Genomic DNA, 19411 nt, shown 5'->3' with positions numbered 1-19411 from the left:
GGACTGTGGCTGTTCTGCTGGAGCCCGGGCTGAGGGAGGGCAGAAGACTACAGCTAAGAACCAGAGCAGGCTTCCAGTCTGTCCACTACAGACACAGTCAAGTGGATCTTGGTTATGCCAGTAGGTCTGTGAGTTCTGGGTTTCTTCTGTGAGGTTTTGAAAGGAAGGGGCATGGACCACTGATGGGGCAGGTCAATGAAAGATGATGGGCCAGCAAGTGGTGGCTGTGGAGAGGAGGATCTTCGTGCTGGTGTGTGACATTCACATACCTTGTGGTCTATGAAAGGTTTTTTGTTTTTTGGGGTTTTTTTTTAGAAAACAAGTTTGGCTAGATTCAGGGAAATCTGATTTATTCACAATACTACCCTGATTACATTCTGAAATTCTTCCTTTCTTAGTATGACATCCTTAACCACAAAAAAATGGTAGGGGGAGAGGCCTGGTCTCCAGCTCTGGGCAAAGGAAAATGAAGGTTGCTATTAACTAGGGAGATTATTTTGGGTTATCTGGGTGAGTCCAGCGGCATCACAAGGTTCACTGAAAGTGGAGGCAAAAGACAGCCATGAGACATGAGGACTCAACCCTCCATTGCTGGCGCTGAGGATGAAGGAAGTGGACCCCCAGGCAAGCAGGGCAAAGCAAATAATTATTTGAGTCTGCAGAAGCAAATGCAGTGTTGCCAGTTATTTCAGCCTGGTGAGACCTCGTAAGAGTGAACTACAGAACCATAGGACAATAGTTGTGTTGTTTTATGCTGCTAAGTTTATGCTGATTTGTTACAGCAGCAGTAGGGAATACAGGTGGCCACCGAGAATCCTTATTTTTAACCACGTTGTGCAGGTAACTGATGGGTAGCCACATTCGAGAACTCCAGGCCGGCCGACCTTCCTCTCTCTCATGCTAGTCGTTTTTCCAGCCCTCATCCCAGTACGGCCTAGGTGCTGCAGCCTGTCTGTCCTATGGAGTGCCTCGGGGCCCTGAGCCCTTGTGCTGGTGCATGCAGGGTCACCTGTTTTCTCTGCAAGCCGCCACCCCCTGCTCGGTTCCCACTGCAGCCTGGACTCCACGGACGCCGCAGGTGCCGAGAAGGTGGCCTCAAGCGCGGCGGCCGGGGGGCAGGCGAGGCGCACACACCGCGACCCGGGCGGCGGGTTCGGGGGGCCCCCTCCCCGGCGGGGGGTGCACCCAGGCAGGCCCCGACGCTAGTCTCCCGGTGGAGGCAGTGCGGGCGGGACTCCTAGGGCGAGGCTGACAGAGGCAGCGCTAACTGAAGGTGGACCCACAGGCAACGACTGCGGACAGGAGGCGGGTCCGGGCCCTTGGTGGGCGGGCGGAGGCGGGCACCGAGAAAACCCCACCGGCATCCACGCAGCCCCGCCTCCGTCGCCGGAACACCCGCCCGGCCGGGCCTGAGGATGAGGCTCCGCCTGCGACCCCGGACCCTGCGCACGGCCGCAGCCGCACAGCCCAGCCGGAACGCCGGAAGCCCAGGCCAAAGCACTTCCGGGGGGTGTGGCCCATGCGCAGTCGCGCTCTGACTGCGGTGCGTTTGCGCTGGCTTCGCAGAGAGGCGGCATGGCGGACCCAGAGCTGCTGGGCTTCGAGCACATGGGTCTGGACCCCCGGCTCCTGCAGGTACCAAGGAGGGCTGAGGAGCCGGGCCGACGGGGCGGGGGCGGCCACAGCGCCGCGCGCCGCCTGAACCGCGCCTCGTGTCTCCTAGGCCGTCGCCGACCTGGGCTGGTCGCGCCCCACGCTGATCCAGGAGAAGGCCATCCCGCTGGCCCTGGAGGGGAAGGACCTCCTGGCTCGGGCGCGCACGGGCTCGGGGAAGACGGCCGCTTACGCCATTCCGATGTTGCAGCTGCTGCTCCACAGGAAGGCGGTGGGTCGGGGCGGGAGCCCGGGGGGCGGGAGGGGCGAGCCTGGTGCTGGTCCGCGCACTGGGCTGCAACCGAGGTTGCCTGGCCCCGGCCCAGGCGCTGCCAGCGTTGTTCTTTGCGTAGAGATTGCATCACACTCCCTTCTCTGTGCCATGGAGAGCGGGTACCTTTCCCGGTTCTGCTTAACTCAGGTGAACCTCTAGCGTTTAAGTAACTTTGTAACCGCAAAGTAAGTTGCCGTTCGTGAGGGTCGGCGCCTGCGGAAAGAGCATTCCGTTCTGAGAAGAATACAAGTGAGCGAGGGCTTGATGAGGACACAGCCAGGTGGTTATGGGGAAGCCCCCACCGTTGGGTCAGATTGCCCGGAAGAGACGGAGGAAAGGAAAACAAAGCGTCCGATGGCTCTGCGGCCACGGGCTGGCCCGCTGAAGTCCGACGTTTGTGCTCTTGCAGACTGGCCCCGCGGTAGAGCAGGCTGTGAGAGGGCTCGTGCTGGTGCCCACCAAGGAGCTGGCGCGGCAGGCCCGGTCCATGGTTCAGCAGCTGGCCGCCTACTGCGCTCGGGACATCCGGGTGGCGGATGTCTCCGCTGCTGAAGACTCAGCCTCTCAGAGGTAGGTGAGAGCGCAGGGCCGTGGAGGAATGAAGGGCATGGGCCTGGGGGGGGCTAAGGGGGGGGTTATGCAGTCATGAGGAGCAGGCAGGGGTGAGGCCCCAGCTGCGCTCTTCTCCCCCATACTGAGGTGTTGCCTGCCTGCAGAGCTGTGCTGATGGAGAAGCCCGATATAGTAGTGGGGACCCCGTCTCGCATCTTAAACCACTTGCAGCAAGACAGCTTGACCCTGCGAGACTCCCTGGAGCTGCTGGTGGTGGACGAGGCTGACCTTCTCTTCTCCTTTGGTTTTGAGGAGGAACTCAAGAGTCTGCTCTGGTAAGGAGGATGCATGGGGTGGGAACAGGCTCCAGGGCCTGGAGCAGGGGGCCGGAGCTTCACCTGCTACACTTGGTGGCTCGGAGCTGGAGTCTGACAGGTTCTGCTTTGTTCCAGTCACTTGCCCCGGATTTATCAGGCTTTTCTGATGTCAGCTACTTTCAACGAGGACGTGCAGGCCCTCAAGGAGCTGGTATTGCATAACCCGGTAAGGGCCCTGCAGTACCAGCTGGAGCCGCTGATGTGAAACTCCCTTCTCCAAGGAGCTCTTTGGTATCTCGGGTGGGACGGTTGTTAGGGCGTGAGCCTCTCTGGTTCTGCTAGAGGCAGGTGGTTGTTAACACGCTGTCTGCTACAGACAACCACGCAGATGTCCACTGGGGTGGTTCAAGGTATGAGCAGGGACCCCCAGGGGTCAGAAAGGCTGCTTTGAGCAGCATGGCCGAAGCTCTCACGTTACGTGAGCTGGACTCTTCTGAAAGGTCACTGCCGTAGGGCTTTCCTCCTGAGGGCCATTCCTCATGTTGTGTTTCTCTGTCACGTTCCTCTAGCGCATCGTAGTCTTGTGTCCTCCACCCATACGACGGTTAGGGTGCGTTGAATTGTCATGGCGCCCAGATGAAGGGGACGCAGGGTGCCCTGGCTCACACTTTTGTGCCCTGGTTGGCCAGCAGCTTGCGGTAGCTGATCTGACCGCGGGCCATGGGGCCGTCTTCCCGTAGGTTACTCTCAAGCTGCAGGAGTCCCAGCTGCCAGGGCCAGACCAGTTAAAGCAGTTTCAGGTGGTCTGTGAGACCGAGGAGGACAAGTTCCTGCTGCTGTACGCCCTGCTCAAGCTCTCGCTGATCCGGGGCAAGTCCCTGCTGTTTGTCAACACGCTGGAGAGGAGTTACAGACTGCGCCTGTTCCTGGAGCAGTTTGGCATCCCCGCCTGCGTGCTCAACGGGGAGCTGCCACTGCGCTCCAGGTGGGCCACGCCACCCCCCAGCTGAGATGCGCCCGAGGGGGTTGGTGGGGGTGGGCGCGGCTGGCGTTCTCTCTTAAGCACAAAGTAGAGGCCTGGCTGTGGGCCTGACTGATCTTCGCTGACTTTCCCTGTCACAACTCCTGCCGTCGCTTTGTCTTCAGCTGAGGCTGTTGAGGCACGACGGTTGAGCAGGAACAGAGTTGGAGAGGAGGAAAGTGTCAGGGTGGGAGGGGGACTCCAGCTGCCTCCTGGGCCCAACGCTTCCTCTGCCCTCGGGCCACAGGTGCCACATCATCTCACAGTTCAACCAAGGCTTCTATGACTGTGTCATAGCGACCGACACCGAAGTTCTGGGAGCCCCGGTTAAGGGCAAGCGTCGAGGCAAGGGCCCCAAGGGAGACAGGTGAGTGCTGGCCTCTCTTCCCAGCCCCTGCAGGGAGTCTGGTGTTCAGGCCTGTGGGTCCACAGAAGAGGGGTGAAGGGTGTACCTGCACGCGCCCCAGGGCAGCTGTAAGGGCCAAACTTGGCTTGTTGGTGGGCCGTCCTGTGCTGGGTGTGCGTCTGTGATGGGTGAGGAGCAGGTTCCCCAAGGGAACGTGAGCCTAACAGACTCCAGGTGTGGCTCTCGGATCGCTTTGTGCTGCAGTGAGTCTGCTCCCCCCCCTCCCCCCCCACTGCGCTGAGGTCGGGGTGAAAGGTTTGGCCGCCGCCACTACCCCAGGTCCTGAAACAGTACCAATTCTAGGGTTTTAAACCCATTAGGGTTTTATGGTTTCTTATCAGGCTTTATTGAGAGATGTTGTGAATTAAAAGGCTTGAGAGGCTGGAGATCGCTGGTCTGGAGGGAGGAGGAGGTCAGTCTGACACTGGGATGTCTCTCCACAGGGCTTCTGATCCGGAGGCCGGCGTGGCCCGGGGCATAGACTTCCACCACGTGTGCGCTGTGCTCAACTTTGATCTGCCCCCTACCCCTGAAGCCTACATTCATCGGGCTGGCAGGTAGGAGAGCTGGGGCGTGGCGGGCAGGCAGTGGGCCTTGGGCTGGAGATTGATGCCGGGCCACGTGTCCTTGTAGGACGGCACGCGCCAACAACCCAGGCATGGTTTTGACCTTCGTGCTGCCCGCTGAGCAGTCGCACCTGGACACGATCGAGGAGCTTCTCTGTGGAGGTGAGTGCCCAGCCCTCCTCTCCAGCCACACCTCAGACGCAGTGGTGGGGATGGCAGCGGGGACACCAGCGTGGGCAGTAGCACCCCTGCTTGGCCCTGCTCTGCTCGACCCTGCTCTGCCCGGCCCTGCCCTGCCCGGCCCTGCCCTGCCCGGCCCTGCCCTGCCCCTCTCTCCTGCTCCACCTTCTCACACTCAGGGTGGCAGGCGGCATCCCCCACAAATGATTAAGCCGAGGTCCAGAGCTGTCGGGCAGGTGGTCAGAGTCACGTTTATTGTCTGATTCAAGGGGCAGAAGGACCAAGGGAGGGGAGGGGGTTTGGAGAAAAGGGAGGGGGCTGGTGGTGTCCCAGGAGAGGACTTTGGGAGAGGAGCCTACGCGGGGTGTCCTTCCCTGACCCCCAGGTAGCCCAGCCGTGGTCTGGGCTCCTCTGTGTCTTCGAGGTTACGTTGCAGCAGCGTAGCTGGCATCTTTCCAGGCCGAGGGGCGGGCCGTGCAAGGGGCGTGGCTGGGGCTGTCCTCCAGCCAGGAGGTTCTGGAAGGAGGTCCGGACAGGGCTTCTGTGCAGTCTCATTGCTGCCTGTGTTGGGGGTGCGGGAAAGACACCATTCACCACGTGGCATTAAGCCTGTGGGCTCGTGCAGAAGATGGGCTGGGGCACCCCTTGGCAGGCGTGCGAGGGGTGCGTTGTGCCCTGGCTTCTTCAGCTGGGATGCTGGTTTGTCACGGACGCTGAGTGTCCCAGCATGGCCATTCCTGCTCAGAACGGGGCGTGGCTGCAGGTGGTGGTGTTCTGTGCTGCCCTTTGCCGTACTTTTGCTGCTCTTATGGCGAGAGTGGGTAGGTGGGGAGGTTGCGAGGCTGAGGATGTGTCTGGCACCCAGGGGATGATGGGTTGCCCCAGCCACAGTGTCCTGGAGCAGCTGTCGTGGGCCATCCACAAGACTCCGGTTTCTCGCTGCACATGAACGTCACAGGGAAGCAGTGGGCTGGGCTCTGGGCTGCTTCGCCCCAGGGAGGGGTTACAAGGGGCTCTGAGCAGGTGACCCCCCCAGTAGACCCACCCTGAACCTTCAGCCCAGGGGACCCTCTGTGCTGTTCTCTCCACAGAGAATGAGGCCCCTGTCCTGCTTCCCTACCAGTTCCGCATGGAGGAGATCGAGGCCTTCCGGTATCGCTGCAGGGTGAGTGGAACGTGGGGTGGGGGGAGGGGGGTCCGTTCCTCAGGGACCTGGGTCAGACCCCTGCTGCTGAACGCCGGGCACGAGGGAGGATTGGGCAGCCTCGCCATCCTGACCTCTGGTGTGCACACCCAGGACGCCATGCGCTCAGTGACAAAACAGGCCATCCGAGAGGCAAGGTTGAAGGAGATCAAGGAGGAACTTCTGCATTCAGAGAGGCTCAAGGTGAGGGCCAGTGGGGGGGGGGGGGGAACTCGGCCTCTGTGGGGGACACATGTGGCTCTGACCAGGGAGCACGTGGGGCGCAGCTGCTCACAGGAGGGCCTCAGAAGGAAGAGCGAGCCTGCTGTTCGCCCGTGTCCCCTGCAGACATACTTCGAAGACAACCCCCGGGACCTCCAGCTGCTGCGGCACGATCTGCCTTTGCACCCTGCTGTGGTGAAGCCCCACCTGGGTCATGTCCCTGACTACCTAGGTGAGCGCGTACCCCTGTGTGGGCGGGGGCAGGGACCCCACGCTGCAGGCACTGGCAGAGGCCCCACCCAGGCCCAGCAGCACCATCCCAGCCGCTGGTTATGCAGCAGGGCCAGTGTGGAAGGGGGTCATGGCAGGCGGTGAAGCGGGGGTGGGGGATTGGGGAACAGGCCTGTCTGAGCCTCATGGGGACCAGAGATGCCCAGGTTACCGTCATGTCAGGAATGGACCATGAGTTCGGCTTCTGGGGTGCAGTCAAGGCCAGAATTCAACCAGGTGGTCCAAGTGTCTAGTTTTCTTTGTGCAGCCGTAATCCTGGTAATGGTGTCCGGTGTGTGGTGTCTCTGGTAACAAGCACATGTGTTTTTGTGCTGAACTTGCTGAAGACGGGTTAAGGGGGAAGGGCCAGTAAGAGTTGGCCCTCTCAAGCCCGTGGGTGTGTAGGAGAGGCTTGGGCCAGCAGCACAGAAGGATTCAGAACACGGAAGGTGCCACAGAGACTGGTGGAGTGGGTTCCCCAAGACTGACCTGGAGGGACTGGTGGGGGCCAGGTTCTCTAAAGACTGGAGGGATTGGTGGGGGCCGAATTCCCCAGGACTGATCTGGAGGGATTGGTGGGGGCCGAGTTCCCCAGGACTGACCTTCAGGGATTGGTGGGGGCCAGGTTCCCCAAGGACTGACCTGGAGACGTTGGTGAAGGCCAGGTTCCCCAAGGACTGACCTGGAGAGATTGGTGGGGGCCAGGTTCCCCAAGGACTGAACTGGAAGGACCGAATTCCCCAGGCCTGATCTGGAGGGACTGGTGGGGGCCGAATTCCCCAGCACTGATCTGGAGGGATTGGTGGGGGCCAAGTTCCCCAGGACTGATCTGGAGGGATTGGTGGGGGCCAAGTTCCCCAGGACTGACCTTCAGGGATTGGTGGGGGCCAAGTTCCCCAGGACTGACCTTCAGGGATTGGTGGGGGCCGGGTTCCCCAAGGACTGATGAGGCATTCGTGGGGGCCGGGTTCCCCAAGGACTAACCTGGAGGGATTGGTGGGGGCCAAGTTCCCCAAGGACTGACCTGGAGGGACTGGTGGCAGCCGGGTTCCCCAAAGACCTGGAGGGATTGGTGGAGGCTGGGTTCCCAAGGATTGACCTGGAGGGACTGGTGGGGGCTGGGTTCCCCAAAGACCTGGAGGGACTGGTGGGGGCCGGGCTCCCCAAGGACTGACTTGGAGAGATTGGTGGGGCCCGGGTTCCCAAGGACTGAACTGGAGGGATTGGTGGGGGCCAGGTTCCCCAGGACTGACCCAGAGGGATTGGTGGGGGCCAGGTTCCCCAAGGACTGACCTGGAGAGATTGGTGTGGTAGGGTTTCCCAGAACTGACCTGGAGGGATTGGTGGGGGCCGGGTTCCCCAGGACTGACCTGGAGGGACTGGTGGGGGCCAGGTCCCCAAGGACTGACCTGGAGAGACAGGGAGAAGGGGGTGAGGGAACCCTGTCCTGCATCCCACAGGAGCAAAGTCTTTGGTAAGAGTGTGTGGCGGGGAGCCTAGGGGGCCAGGTGAGGTGGGAGAGGGCGGCAGTGGGATGTGGAGGCCTGTGGGGATTGGGTGGGTGCCCTGCCAAGGTCAGGTGGTGGTGAGGTCAGAGGTCAAGGATCACAGCAGGTGGCAGCAGTGACCATGTGGCCTGGTGGGTGTAGGAAGGATGTGGGGGAAGGGCTCTGCTTGGGTATGAATTTGTAATAACAAACCACATGTGAAGAAGTTACATGTGGGCTTTTTTTGTTTCAGAAGTATCTTTTTTTGCCTTAAAAATGCATGTGATTTTATCTTTCTGCCACGTTCTTAACGCAGCAAACAAACACCGTCGGGGAGGGACTTAACCTGTGTCTTTGCAATCTCGCCCCAGAACACAGCCACCCTCGCAGCCCTGGGCACGTGGCGGGAGGCAGCGGGGACTCCTGGGCCCCTTGGACATAGGGGCAGATTGGAGTCAGCCCGCTGGTCACCGGGGGAGTGGGTGGGCAGGTGGGCTACGTGCAGGGGTGGTGGCAGCCATGGGGTCTATGTGTCTTTTAGTCCCTCCTGCTCTGCGTGGTCTCGTCCACCCTCCCAAGAAGCGGAAGAAGCTGGCCTCTAAGAAGGCCAAGGTCAAGGTAAGTTTTCTGGGTCCTTGGTGATGCTGCAGGGCTCTCCTACCTCGTTCCGTTGTCCTAGGGGTGTGCGTGTCCCTTGCCCTTGGGAGGTGGGGGAAGGGCCCTGAGAACTCGGCCCATGCTCTTGGGCTGCGGGTTAATCATGGGGGCAGACACTCCCTGGGCTGCTTGCCAGCGGCTTCAAGAACACACGAGGGTCTGCTCTGCCCCTGCTGCCCACCCTGTCTAGCGGGGACCACGCCTCCCATCTCTCCCAGTCTGTCTCCGCTGAACCCAATTTCCTGGCTAACCTGTGACTTTGCCCCGCAGAAGGCACGGACCCGGAACCCACTGCGCAGCTTCAGGCACAGAGAGGAGAGACGTAGGCCCACCGCTGTGCCTCCCTGAGGCTGTGCGTGCAGCCTCTGGTCTTGGGGATGCGTTCTGGGGCTGAGCAGGGAGTGGAGGCCAGCTTCCTGCCCTGGATGGTCTGGATGGTGGGGCAGGCAGCGCCGTGGTGGTGCTGGTTCCTGGTGCCACCAGGCTGGCACTTTGTTCCTCGACAGAATAAGGATTCTGGCTGGCCTGGCCTGTGCTTTCTCTCTGTGTGAAGGTATGCTCATCCCTGGAAACCTTGGGAATTAAACCGCATCCAGGAGGCGGCGTCTGGCTCTCTGCCTGCTGCGTGTGGTACCTGCCCGGCCAGCAGAGGTCAGCCGTGCGGCGCTGTGACCCACCTCGCCTGGGTCTCTGGCCCAACCACTGCCGCGCCCAGGACTTGGGATGACCTTGCTCCCCTGGAGCACCACAAGGAGGCGGGCCTTCCCAGCTGTGAGCCCCACACCTCCCCCTCCAAGCCTGGGTGCGTCGTAAATGCCTCCCGGAGGCAGGGAGCCCAGGGAGTCGTCACGGGGTGTGTGCATGTGCAGCGTTCCAGGCTCTCCACCCAGCCAGAAGGCCCCAGAAGGAGCAGATCCCAGTGTCTGCTGCTGTCCAAAGGCAGGGGTCTCCCTCGTGCCATGTCCTGGTGTGACTGTCACCTGCTGTGGGCCTTGTGAGGCCGGGCTGGTTGGGAGAGAGCATAGGGCAGCGAGGAAGCTGTGTCTTTGCTTCCTGTGAGGGTGTGGTGGCGCTTGGGTTTGCTGGGGCTTGACCTTTCCTGCTGCTGTTGCATTTGAGGGTTTCTGAGGTGTGCTGGTGGGGCTCTGTGAGTGAGCGCGGGGGGCCACTGGGGTTCCAACAGGCCTGAAGCTGCTTTATGAGGCGGGGAGGAGCCGAGGCCTGGCCCTGAGCACAGGAGGGCCCTGGGTGTTCTGGGCTGCCTACGAGGGCACAGCAGCCTTCTCCCCAAGGTTCCCTGTCCCTCTGACCCTACCACCTCCACATGCTCCTGGCCAGTGAGCTTGCAGCCTGGATCCAGGTGCAGGAGGGTTTGGGTCCAAGGGGACTGCCCTGGGCCTGGTCCCCACTTGGAGACAGAGCTGAGGCTGTACACCTGTTGTCTTCAACAAGCTCTGGAGAAGGCCGGTCCCCATTCCCGGGTGGGAAGCAGGGTCCAGAAGTTCCCGGCGCACTGAGCTCACGGGGCAAGTGAGGACTGGTGGATGGGATGTGGGCCCTGTGCTGGCCCAGCGGCCACCCCAGTGGAGGAGCAGCTGGCCTGGCCAGCACTCTCACCACCATGGGGCAGGTGCCGTCTGAGGCACGTGGGAGCTGGGCTGTGCCGACGCACCCCTACCTGAGCTAGAATGTCAGCCAGCTGGGGCAGTGGAGAGAGTGGGGCATCCCTGCACCCTGACGCCACAGAGGGTCATCTAGTCCCCACCCCACCCTGGGGATAGGCCTTGCTGTGTCCATTTACTTAATATACATGTGGGGAAACTTAATTTACATTCTGGGGCTAGACTTGTCCATCCAATGTGTGTCCAAACCAGAGCCGGACAGGCCCTAGGGATGTGGGCGTGTGGGCGGACACCCTGGACCTAGAAGGGGTGGGGTGGGGTGGGGTGAGCCTGCTATAAGCCTGAAGCATAAGGCTCACAGCCAAAAGGTCGGCAGAGTGCAGGGACCATGTCACCCCAAGCCGGCAGAGTCACACCCACACGGACGCCTGAGTGGGTGCTTCTGGGAGGTGGGAATCTGCTCTTCACTGCACCCGAGCCGCAAACCACACACTTGCTGGGACCTGCCAGGTGCAGGGGTGGGGTGGGGGGCTGGGCAGCACACTGACTGAGACAGACCTGACTGGAAACAGCCTGTGGGATCCTGACGCATCTGAGGGCGAAAAGAAAACAAAGTGGTGTCTTCCAAATAGGGAAAGGCTGAGGAAGTAATTTATTTCTGAGATAAGAGTCCTGTGCTAAGTGCTGAGAAGGTGGAGGGAGGAACAGGTGGTTTTGGAGCAGAGGAGCGTCCGGATCAGATAGCCAAAGGGCCGTGGAGATAAAGGACGGAAGAACACTGTGCTCCTAGAAACCTCTGGACCCAGAGTGTTTCCAGCTAACTGATACCCATCTGCCGTGGGCCAGTGACTCAGGGGAACGCGTTCCAGGCACTTTGGTCCCTAGGGGCAGGGTCCCTGAGAGGTAGGGGCAGTCCAGTGGGGTACGTGCAGGGAGGCGCCCCTGCCAAATGCTGGCCTCTGTCCCGCAGGAGGAAGTGCTGGGGTGCCCTGTTTCTGTCTGTCACAGCAATTTGTGCATGCACAAGGGGGTGGTGCTCACGCACCTGCGTGGGGAGTGGGCCAGGCACCACTGGACAGATGCCTCTCGGGACATTAGAGTTCAGTGTCTGCTCGCCCACGAGCCCACCAGCAGTCTGTCCACTGAGCAGAGTGGGCACATAGGCAGGGGCTCTTTGTGACACTGTGGTGCGCCGGCCCAGCTGGCTTCCGGGGGGGACCTCGCCTCTCTTGGTTTCCCCCTGCGTGTCTGTGAGTGGAGTGAAGTGACCCATCCAAGTGTTCCTGTGTGGGACATGCCCACGGGGGCTCTGCTCACAGCACCCCTCCCCTCACTTCTGCGGACACCTGAGGCACAGGCTTCCCCTTACGATGCAGGGATGCAGGTCTGAGCCAGCAGGTCTCGGGCAGGGCCTGGGGCTCTGTGTCCCTCACAACCTTCCTGCCAGGGGAGGCTGATGGTGCTGGGCTCAAGACCCCTTGAGAGGTGAGCTTTCATGTCTATGCACCTATCCCATTCTACAGATGGGGAAACTGAGGCTCAGAGAAAAGCCAGGCCAGTGGCACCTGGCTGAGGGACAGACTGGGCTGGTGTTGGGATCTGCGGACCCCACTCTGGAACCCCAGGTGAGAGAGCTCAGGTTGAGTCCTGTCCCATCCCTTGTCGAGCCTGATCATCTGTAACATACGTGATGAGGGCTGTCACTTTTTAGCATAAGTGTGTCCCATGCAATGTGTGTGATCTACAAAATTATCCATTGTCTGAAATTCAGATCTACGTGGCTGACCTTTTTTTTTGAATTTTTTTTTTTTTTTTTTTTTTTTAAATTTTTTTTCAACGTTTATTTATTTTTGGGACAGAGAGAGACAGAGCATGAACGGGGGAGGGGCAGAGAGAGAGGGAGACACAGAATCGGAAACAGGCTCCAGGCTCCGGGCCATCAGCCCAGAGCCGGACGCGGGGCTCGAACTCACGGACCGTGAGATCGTGACCTGGCTGAAGTCGGACGCTTAACCGACTGCGCCACCCAGGCGCCCCTTTTGAATTTTTTAAAAAATTTTATTTATGAGAGATTGAACACAAGCAGGGGAGGGGCAGAGAGAGGGAGACACAGAATCTGAAGCAGGCTCCAGGCTGCAAGCTGTCAGTACAGAGCCCAATGTGGGGCTCGAACTCATGAACCATGAGATCGTGACCTGAGTCAAAGTTGGATGCTTAACCAACTGAGCCACGCAGGTGCCCTTGACCTTCTTTTCTAAATTTGGAAGTTCCCTTGCTGGAGCACAGCCTTGTCCAGCAAGCCCTCCTGACTCCCCGCCTGAGCTGGCCACCCTCCTCTGTCTCTAGTACGGACTTGGCTGTCCTGCTGTCCACCTTGGGATGCAAGACCCAGAGGTAGGGGCTCGACTAAGGGACTGTCCTGGTGCCAGAGGCTCCTGACTGTTTACAATGAAAAGTGAAAGGAAAGGATCTACCGACCGGGCTGGACTCTGCCCTCTGACACAGCAGGTTGGACGTACCTTGTGTGTCCCCTCCGTGACTCAGGGCGGAGACCATGGGGCTGCCCCAGCCTGGGGCTGGCTGCCAAGCTGTTGGGTATCTATCTAGTGACGTCAGGCCCACCCCCGCCTGCCCTTGCCCATTCCCTGGATGGGGGCTGTGGGACCCCTGGCTGATGACCTGCTTCAGGTCCCTTCGCCGCCCAACTCAGCTCTAGATTAGAAAGTGCAGGGGCAGTGCCAACAGAGACCACTATGGAAGGGCTACCGTGAAGTTGCCTAGCCAGCTCCAAGGGCTGGGAAGGACACGAGGAGCCACATGCTTGTCAAGTAGAGACTAGGCATCAGGGGTCAGCTTTCTGGGCCTTGTCCCCACTCAGCCCGGGTGCCTGAACTCCAAGCCCTGTTTGGTTGTCTGACTTCTGTGTTCTCAGCCCTGCCCACATCTTGTCACGTTAACATCTAACGTCTTCTTTTGCCAGATCCTGGAGATGGGCCAGGGGTGCCCATGGAGGCAGTAGTGAGGGATGGATTGTCCTAGCTGCCCGTCCAGGGAGTCCTCAGGAAGGACCTGAGGTCTGTCCATGTAAGGGTTCTATAAAGCAGATAGCTGGCCTCGCTGCTGGCCCTTCCCCACGTCAGCAGTGGCCTTGGAGGAGTGGGCTCCCTCCTGAGATGCTGGTGGCTGCCCCATGGGCAAGTGGGAACAAAAGAACAGACAGCCTGAGCTCTCGAGCTTCTGCAGCTGTCAGTCCTGACTGCTGCTGAGCTCCGGGGACAAAGGATCTAATCTGTCCACTGAAATGTCTTGATGGGACCCTTATGTGTGTTCAGGATCCTTGTACCCAGGAACCAGGAAGTCAGCCTCCAGGAGCAGGACACACACAGAGAAGGCAGCCAGCCAAGTGCCATGCTGGGTGGAGCAGGGGAAGCCCGCTGGAGTCTGGGTGGTGGGTTGTTTTGTTTGTTTGATTTTTTTTTAACGTTTATTTACTATCGAGAGACAGAGTGTGGGCAGGGGAGGGGCAGAGAGAGAGGGAGACACAGAATCTGAAGCAGGCTCCAGGCTCCGAGCTGTCAGCACAGAGCCCGACGGGCTCAAACTCACAGACTGAGATCATGACCTGAGCTGAAGTCGGATGCTCAACCGACTGAACCCCGCCCCCCCCCCAGGGGCCCCTTGTCTGTTTTTTGTTTTTTTTTCAACGTTTATTTATTTTTGGGACAGAGAGAGACAGAGCATGAACGGGGGAGGGGCAGAGAGAGAGGGAGACACAGAATCGGAAACAGGCTCTAGGCTCTGAGCCATCAGCCCAGAGCCTGACGCGGGGCTCGAACTCATGGACCACGAGATCGTGACCTGGCTGAAGTCGGACGCTTAACCGACTGCGCCACCCAGGTGCCCCCCCTTGTCTGTTTTTAAGTTGGGTGAGTTTCTTGGTTATTTTAGGAGTTCTTTATATATTCCAGATACTAATTCCTTATCAGATATGTTTCTGATACTTTGCAAATGTTTTCTCCCATTCTGTGAGTTACCATTGCACTCTCTTGATGGTGTCCTTCGATGCACAAAGGACTTCAACTTTGATGAATTCTAATTTATTTACTGTTCCTTTGGCCTGTGCTTTTGCTATAGCATCAGAACCATCGCTGAATTCAACATCGTGAAGAATTTCCTCTAAATTTTCTTCTAAGAGTTTTATAGGGGGAAGCTTGGGTGGCTCAGTTAGTTAAGCAACTTTGGCTCAGCTCATGATCTCACAGTTCAGGGGTTCAAGCCCCACGTCCGGCTCTGTGCTGACAACTCAGAGCCTGGAGCCTGCTTTAGATTTTGTGTCTCCTTCTGTCTCTCTGCCCCTCCCCCTCTCACTCGTGCTCACTCGCTCTCTCAAAAATAAACACTAAAAGAAAATTTAAAAAAGTTTTATACTTCTTGAGAGTTTGGTCCATTTTTTTTTTTTTTAAGTTTATTCATTTTGAGAGACAGTGTGAGTGGGAGAGGGGCAAAGAGAGAGAGAATCCCAATCAGGGTCTGCACTGTTAGCGTGGAGCCTGATGCAGGGCTCAATCTCATGAACCTCGAGATCATGATCTGAACCCAAAGCAAGAGTCAGATGCTTAACCAGCTAAGGCACCCAGGTGTCCCTGGTCTGCTTTTTAAAACTGTTGATTTACTTTGGAGAAAGAGGGAGTCAGCGGAAAAGGGGCAAAGGGAGACAGAATTCCAAGTAGGCCCCACACTGTCAGCACAGAGCCTGACACAGGCTTCAAACCCACAAACTGCAACATTGTGATCTGAGCCGAAATTGGATGCTTAAGCTACTACTGAGCCACCAGGCACACCAATTTGGAGTATTTTGAGTTAGTTTTTGTGTACGGTGACAGGTAAGGGTCCAACCTTACTCTTTTGCGTGTGGACATCCAGCTTTCCCTGCACCATGTGATGGAAAGCCTGTCCGTGGTCTCTACATCCGTCCTTCCTCCAGTACCACACTCGTCTTGAGGACTGTGACTTTGTAGGCATTGTTGAAACAGGAAGTGTTAGTTTTCCAACTTTGTTCTTTTTGTCAAGATTGTTTGGATATTTGGGGCCCCTCAAGTATCCGTATGCATTTCTGCAAAGCTGTCGTTGGGATTCTGATAGGAATCACACTGAATCTGTAGATTGCTTTGGGGTAGTATGGACATCTCGGCAACACGAGCTCTACTGGTTCACGAACCTGAGATGTCCTTCCCTCCTTTGTGTCTCCTTTCATCTCTCTGCAATGTTTGGTAGTTTTCAGCGTACAAGTCCACCACCGCCTTGGATTTATCCCTGAGCAGTGTATTCTTTTTGAGCCTATTGCAAATGGAATTCTTTTATTAATTCTCTTTTCAGATTGCTCATTGTGCGTGAAAATGCAGCTGATTTTTGTGTAACTGATTTTTTATCCTGCCCTTTGCTGAATTCATTTATCCTGCCCTAGTAACTTTCTTGTAGCTTCTTCGAGATTTTCTACATATAGGATGATGTAACCTGTGAATAGAGATAGTTTTACTTCATTTTCTCCAGTTTGGACGCCTTCTGTTTCTTTTTCTTGTCTACCTGATCAGACTGGAACATCCAGGACGATGTCAAATAGCAGTGCTGAGAGGCATCCTTGGCTTGTTCCTGGTCTTGGGGAAACGTTCAGCTGCTCATCATGGTGTTTGATGTTTGCTCTGGGATTTTCATGGATGTCCTTTATCATGTTAAAGAAGTTCACTTCTATTCCTGATGTTTTTGATGACAAAAAGGTGTTTGATTTTGTCAGATAGCTTGTGTGCGTCATCTGAGAGAACCATGTGGCTTTTCCCCTTTGTTCTAGTAAGGTGACAATGTCATACTGATTGATTTCCTTATGTTGAACTGTCTTCGCATTCATGGGATGAATTCCGCTTCATCATGACATACAATCCTCTCAACATGCTATTGGATTTGGTTTGCTAGTTCTTTGTTGATGATTTTTGCGTCTGTATTTATAAGGGATCTTGATCTAATGTTCTTTTCTTGTAATGTTTTTGTCTGGCTTTGGTATCAGTGTAATGCTGGCCTCATAGAATGAATTAGAAAGTGTTCCCTCCTCCTCAGTTTGTTGGAACAGTTTAAGTAGGATTGGTGATAATTCTTTTTGAGGGAGGGGCAGAGAGAGAGAGAGAGAGAGAGAGAGAGAGAGAGAGAGACACACACACACACAGAATCCGAAGCAGACTCCAGGCTCCAAGCTGTCAGCACAGAGCCCGACACAGAGCTTGCACTGCGGGCCACAAGATCATGACCTGAGCTGAAGTCGGATGCTCAACCCACTGAGCCACCCAGGTGCCCCTGTTGTTGTTTTATCAACATTTCTGAGGGGAATCAAGAGCTTGGATGGGGTGCCTGGGTGGCTCAGATTGAGCACTTCGGCTCAGGTTATGATCTCACGGTCCGTGGGTTCAAACCCCACGTCAGGCTCTGTGCTGACAGCTCAGAGCCTGGAGCCTGCTTTGGATTCTGTGTCTCCATCTCTCTCTGCTCCTCCCCTGCTTGTGCTCTCTCAAAAATAAATAAATGTTTAAGAATTTTTAAAAACAAAATTTTTTAAAAAAAGACTAAGGCATTTTAAAGAATGATAAGCTTATGTTTGGGGGCACACACTGTATAAAGGTGTAATTTTGCATTAACTGCAAGAGGTGGGGACAGAGTTATAAAGAAGCAGAGGTTTTGTATATTACTTGCAATTAATCTGGGATAAATTCAAATCTGTTATAATTTTAGAATGTTAAATGTAATCCCCATGGCAACCACAAAGAAAACAGCTATGGAATGTACACAGAAGGAAATGAGAGAGGAATTTAAACATTTCACTATAAAATAAGAAAATGAAGGACAAAAAGCTACAGGATATATGAAAAACAAATGACACAAGGGCAGAAGTAAGTCCCTCCTTTTTAAATTACTAAATTTAAAGTAACTACTTTCAATGTAAATGAGTTAAACTCTTCCATGAAACATCAAAAGTTGGCAGAATGGGTAAGAAAACCCAACCCAGCCCTGTGTTGTCTACAAGAGACTCCCGTGCGATTCAAATACACCCACAGGGGGCGCCTGGGTGGCGCAGTCGGTTAAACGTCCGACTTCAGCCAGGTCACGATCTCGCGGTCCGGGAGTTCGAGCCCCGCGTCAGGCTCTGGGCTGATGGCTTGGAGCCTGGAGCCTGTTTCCGATTCTGTGTCTCCCTCTCTTTCTGCCCCTCCCCCGTACAAGCTCTGTCTCTCTCTGTCCCAAAAATAAATAAACGTTGAAAAAAAATTAAAAAAAAAAAAAAAACAAATACACCCACAGGTTGAAAGTGACAGGATGGAGAATGATATTCCATGCAAATGAAAGAAAGGAGGGGTGCCTATAGGCATCGGTATACTGTTACAGTATACCATACTATGTATATCAGTATACTGATAGCACACAAAATAGGCTCTACATCAAAAAGATTATAAGAGACAAAGAAGGACATTGTATATTAATAAAAAGGTCAGTACAGGAAAAGTGTGTGTAAACATTTATGCACCTAATGACAGACCATCAAAATCTATGAAGGGAAAATTAATAGAATTGAAAGGAGAATTAGGAATTCCTACAGCAAGAGTAAGAGAGTCCATGGCTCCATCTCTCGATAATGGATAGGACACCCAGACATAAGTAAGGAAATAGCATGAACAACACAATAAGCCAACTGGATCTAATGGACAAATACAAAGCACTCTGTCTGCCAGCAACAAAATACACATTTTTCTCAAATATACATGCAGTTAGTCCACAAATTAAATCTCCACATTTAAGAAATAATTATCATTGGACATATATTCTCTGATCACAACTGGATAAAGTTAGAAAGCAGAAACAGAAAACTGTAAAGCTCAAACTTGTAGAAATTATACATCACGCTCATAAAAACATCACGCAATGGCCCAAGGAATAAATCACAAAAGAAGTCAGAAAATACTTAAGGATGAATGAAAATGAAAACACAGCATACCAGAACTTAACAGCATGCAGTGAAAGCAGTTACTGAGGGGGAAAGTTACGATTCATAAATGTTTACATTTTTAAAAAGATCTCAAATCATCATCCTACCTCTACAACTTAAGGTGCTAGAAAAAGAGGAAGAAACAAAACTCAAAGCTAGCAGGATGAAGGAAATCATAAAGATCAACGAAACAGTGGGAAAACAGCAAAGAAAATTAATGAACCCTAAAGTTGGTTCTTCAAAAAGATCAACAACATTGACAAACCTCTAGCTAGGTTGACTAAAGAAAGAAGCCTCCAATGACTAAAGTCAAATGAAATCTGGGACAAATACTGCCAATTCTACAGATATATAGTGTTAATAATAGAGCACAGTGAACAATTGTGTGGCAACAAATTGAGTAACCCAGATAAAGTAGATTCCTAGAAACACAAAACCTATCAAGATGGAATCACGAAAGATTAGACAATCTGAATAGACCTCCGTTGCAAGGAGATTGAAGCATTAATAAAAAATCTTGGGCCGCCTTGGGGGCTCAGTCGCTTAAGCATCTGACTCTCAGTTTTGGATCAGGTCATGATCTCATGGTTTGGGAGTTCGAGCCCCACATCAGGCTTGGTGCTGATGGTGTGAAACCTGCTTGGGATTCTCTCTCATTCTCTAACCCTAACCCTCCTCCCCACCCCACTCGCTGATGGTGCTCTCTCTCTCTCTCTCTCTCTCTCTCAAAATAAACTTAAAAAAAAAAATCTTCCAGGGCACCTGGGTGGCTCAGTTAAGTGTCTGACTTTGGCTCAGGTCGTGATCTCGTGTTCGTGGGTTTGAGCCTCACATCAGGCTCTGTGCTGACAGCTCAGAGGCTGGACCCTGCTTCAGATTCTGTGTTTCCCCCTCTCTCTCTGCCCCTCCCCTGCTCATGTTCTCTCAAAAATAAATAAACATTAAAAAAAAAAATCTTCCAACAAAGGAAAGCCCTGG

At 55.3% G+C, this 19411-nt stretch overlaps 1 protein-coding gene across 1 annotated transcript; it reads left to right on the top strand.

The window, feature by feature from the left end:
• Positions 1-1474: 1474 nt before the first annotated feature.
• DDX56 (DEAD-box helicase 56) lies at positions 1475-9391 on the top strand. The gene is made up of 14 exons (XM_003982594.5): positions 1475-1635; positions 1724-1885; positions 2337-2497; positions 2644-2814; positions 2932-3022; positions 3537-3781; positions 4065-4184; positions 4667-4780; positions 4857-4951; positions 6061-6134; positions 6267-6356; positions 6501-6606; positions 8673-8749; positions 9059-9391. Exons 1-14 carry the CDS (start codon positions 1576-1578, stop codon positions 9134-9136), a joined length of 1644 nt encoding a protein of 547 aa, XP_003982643.1. The 5' UTR covers positions 1475-1575; the 3' UTR covers positions 9137-9391.
• The last annotated feature ends 10020 nt before the right edge of the window (positions 9392-19411 follow it).

The sequence above is a fragment of the Felis catus genome, chromosome A2 (genome assembly GCF_018350175.1).
Source record: "Felis catus isolate Fca126 chromosome A2, F.catus_Fca126_mat1.0, whole genome shotgun sequence".
NCBI lineage: Eukaryota > Metazoa > Chordata > Mammalia > Carnivora > Felidae > Felis > Felis catus.
The sequence above is the reverse complement of the archived record's forward strand: the minus strand, read 5'-3'. Positions and strand labels throughout refer to the sequence as shown.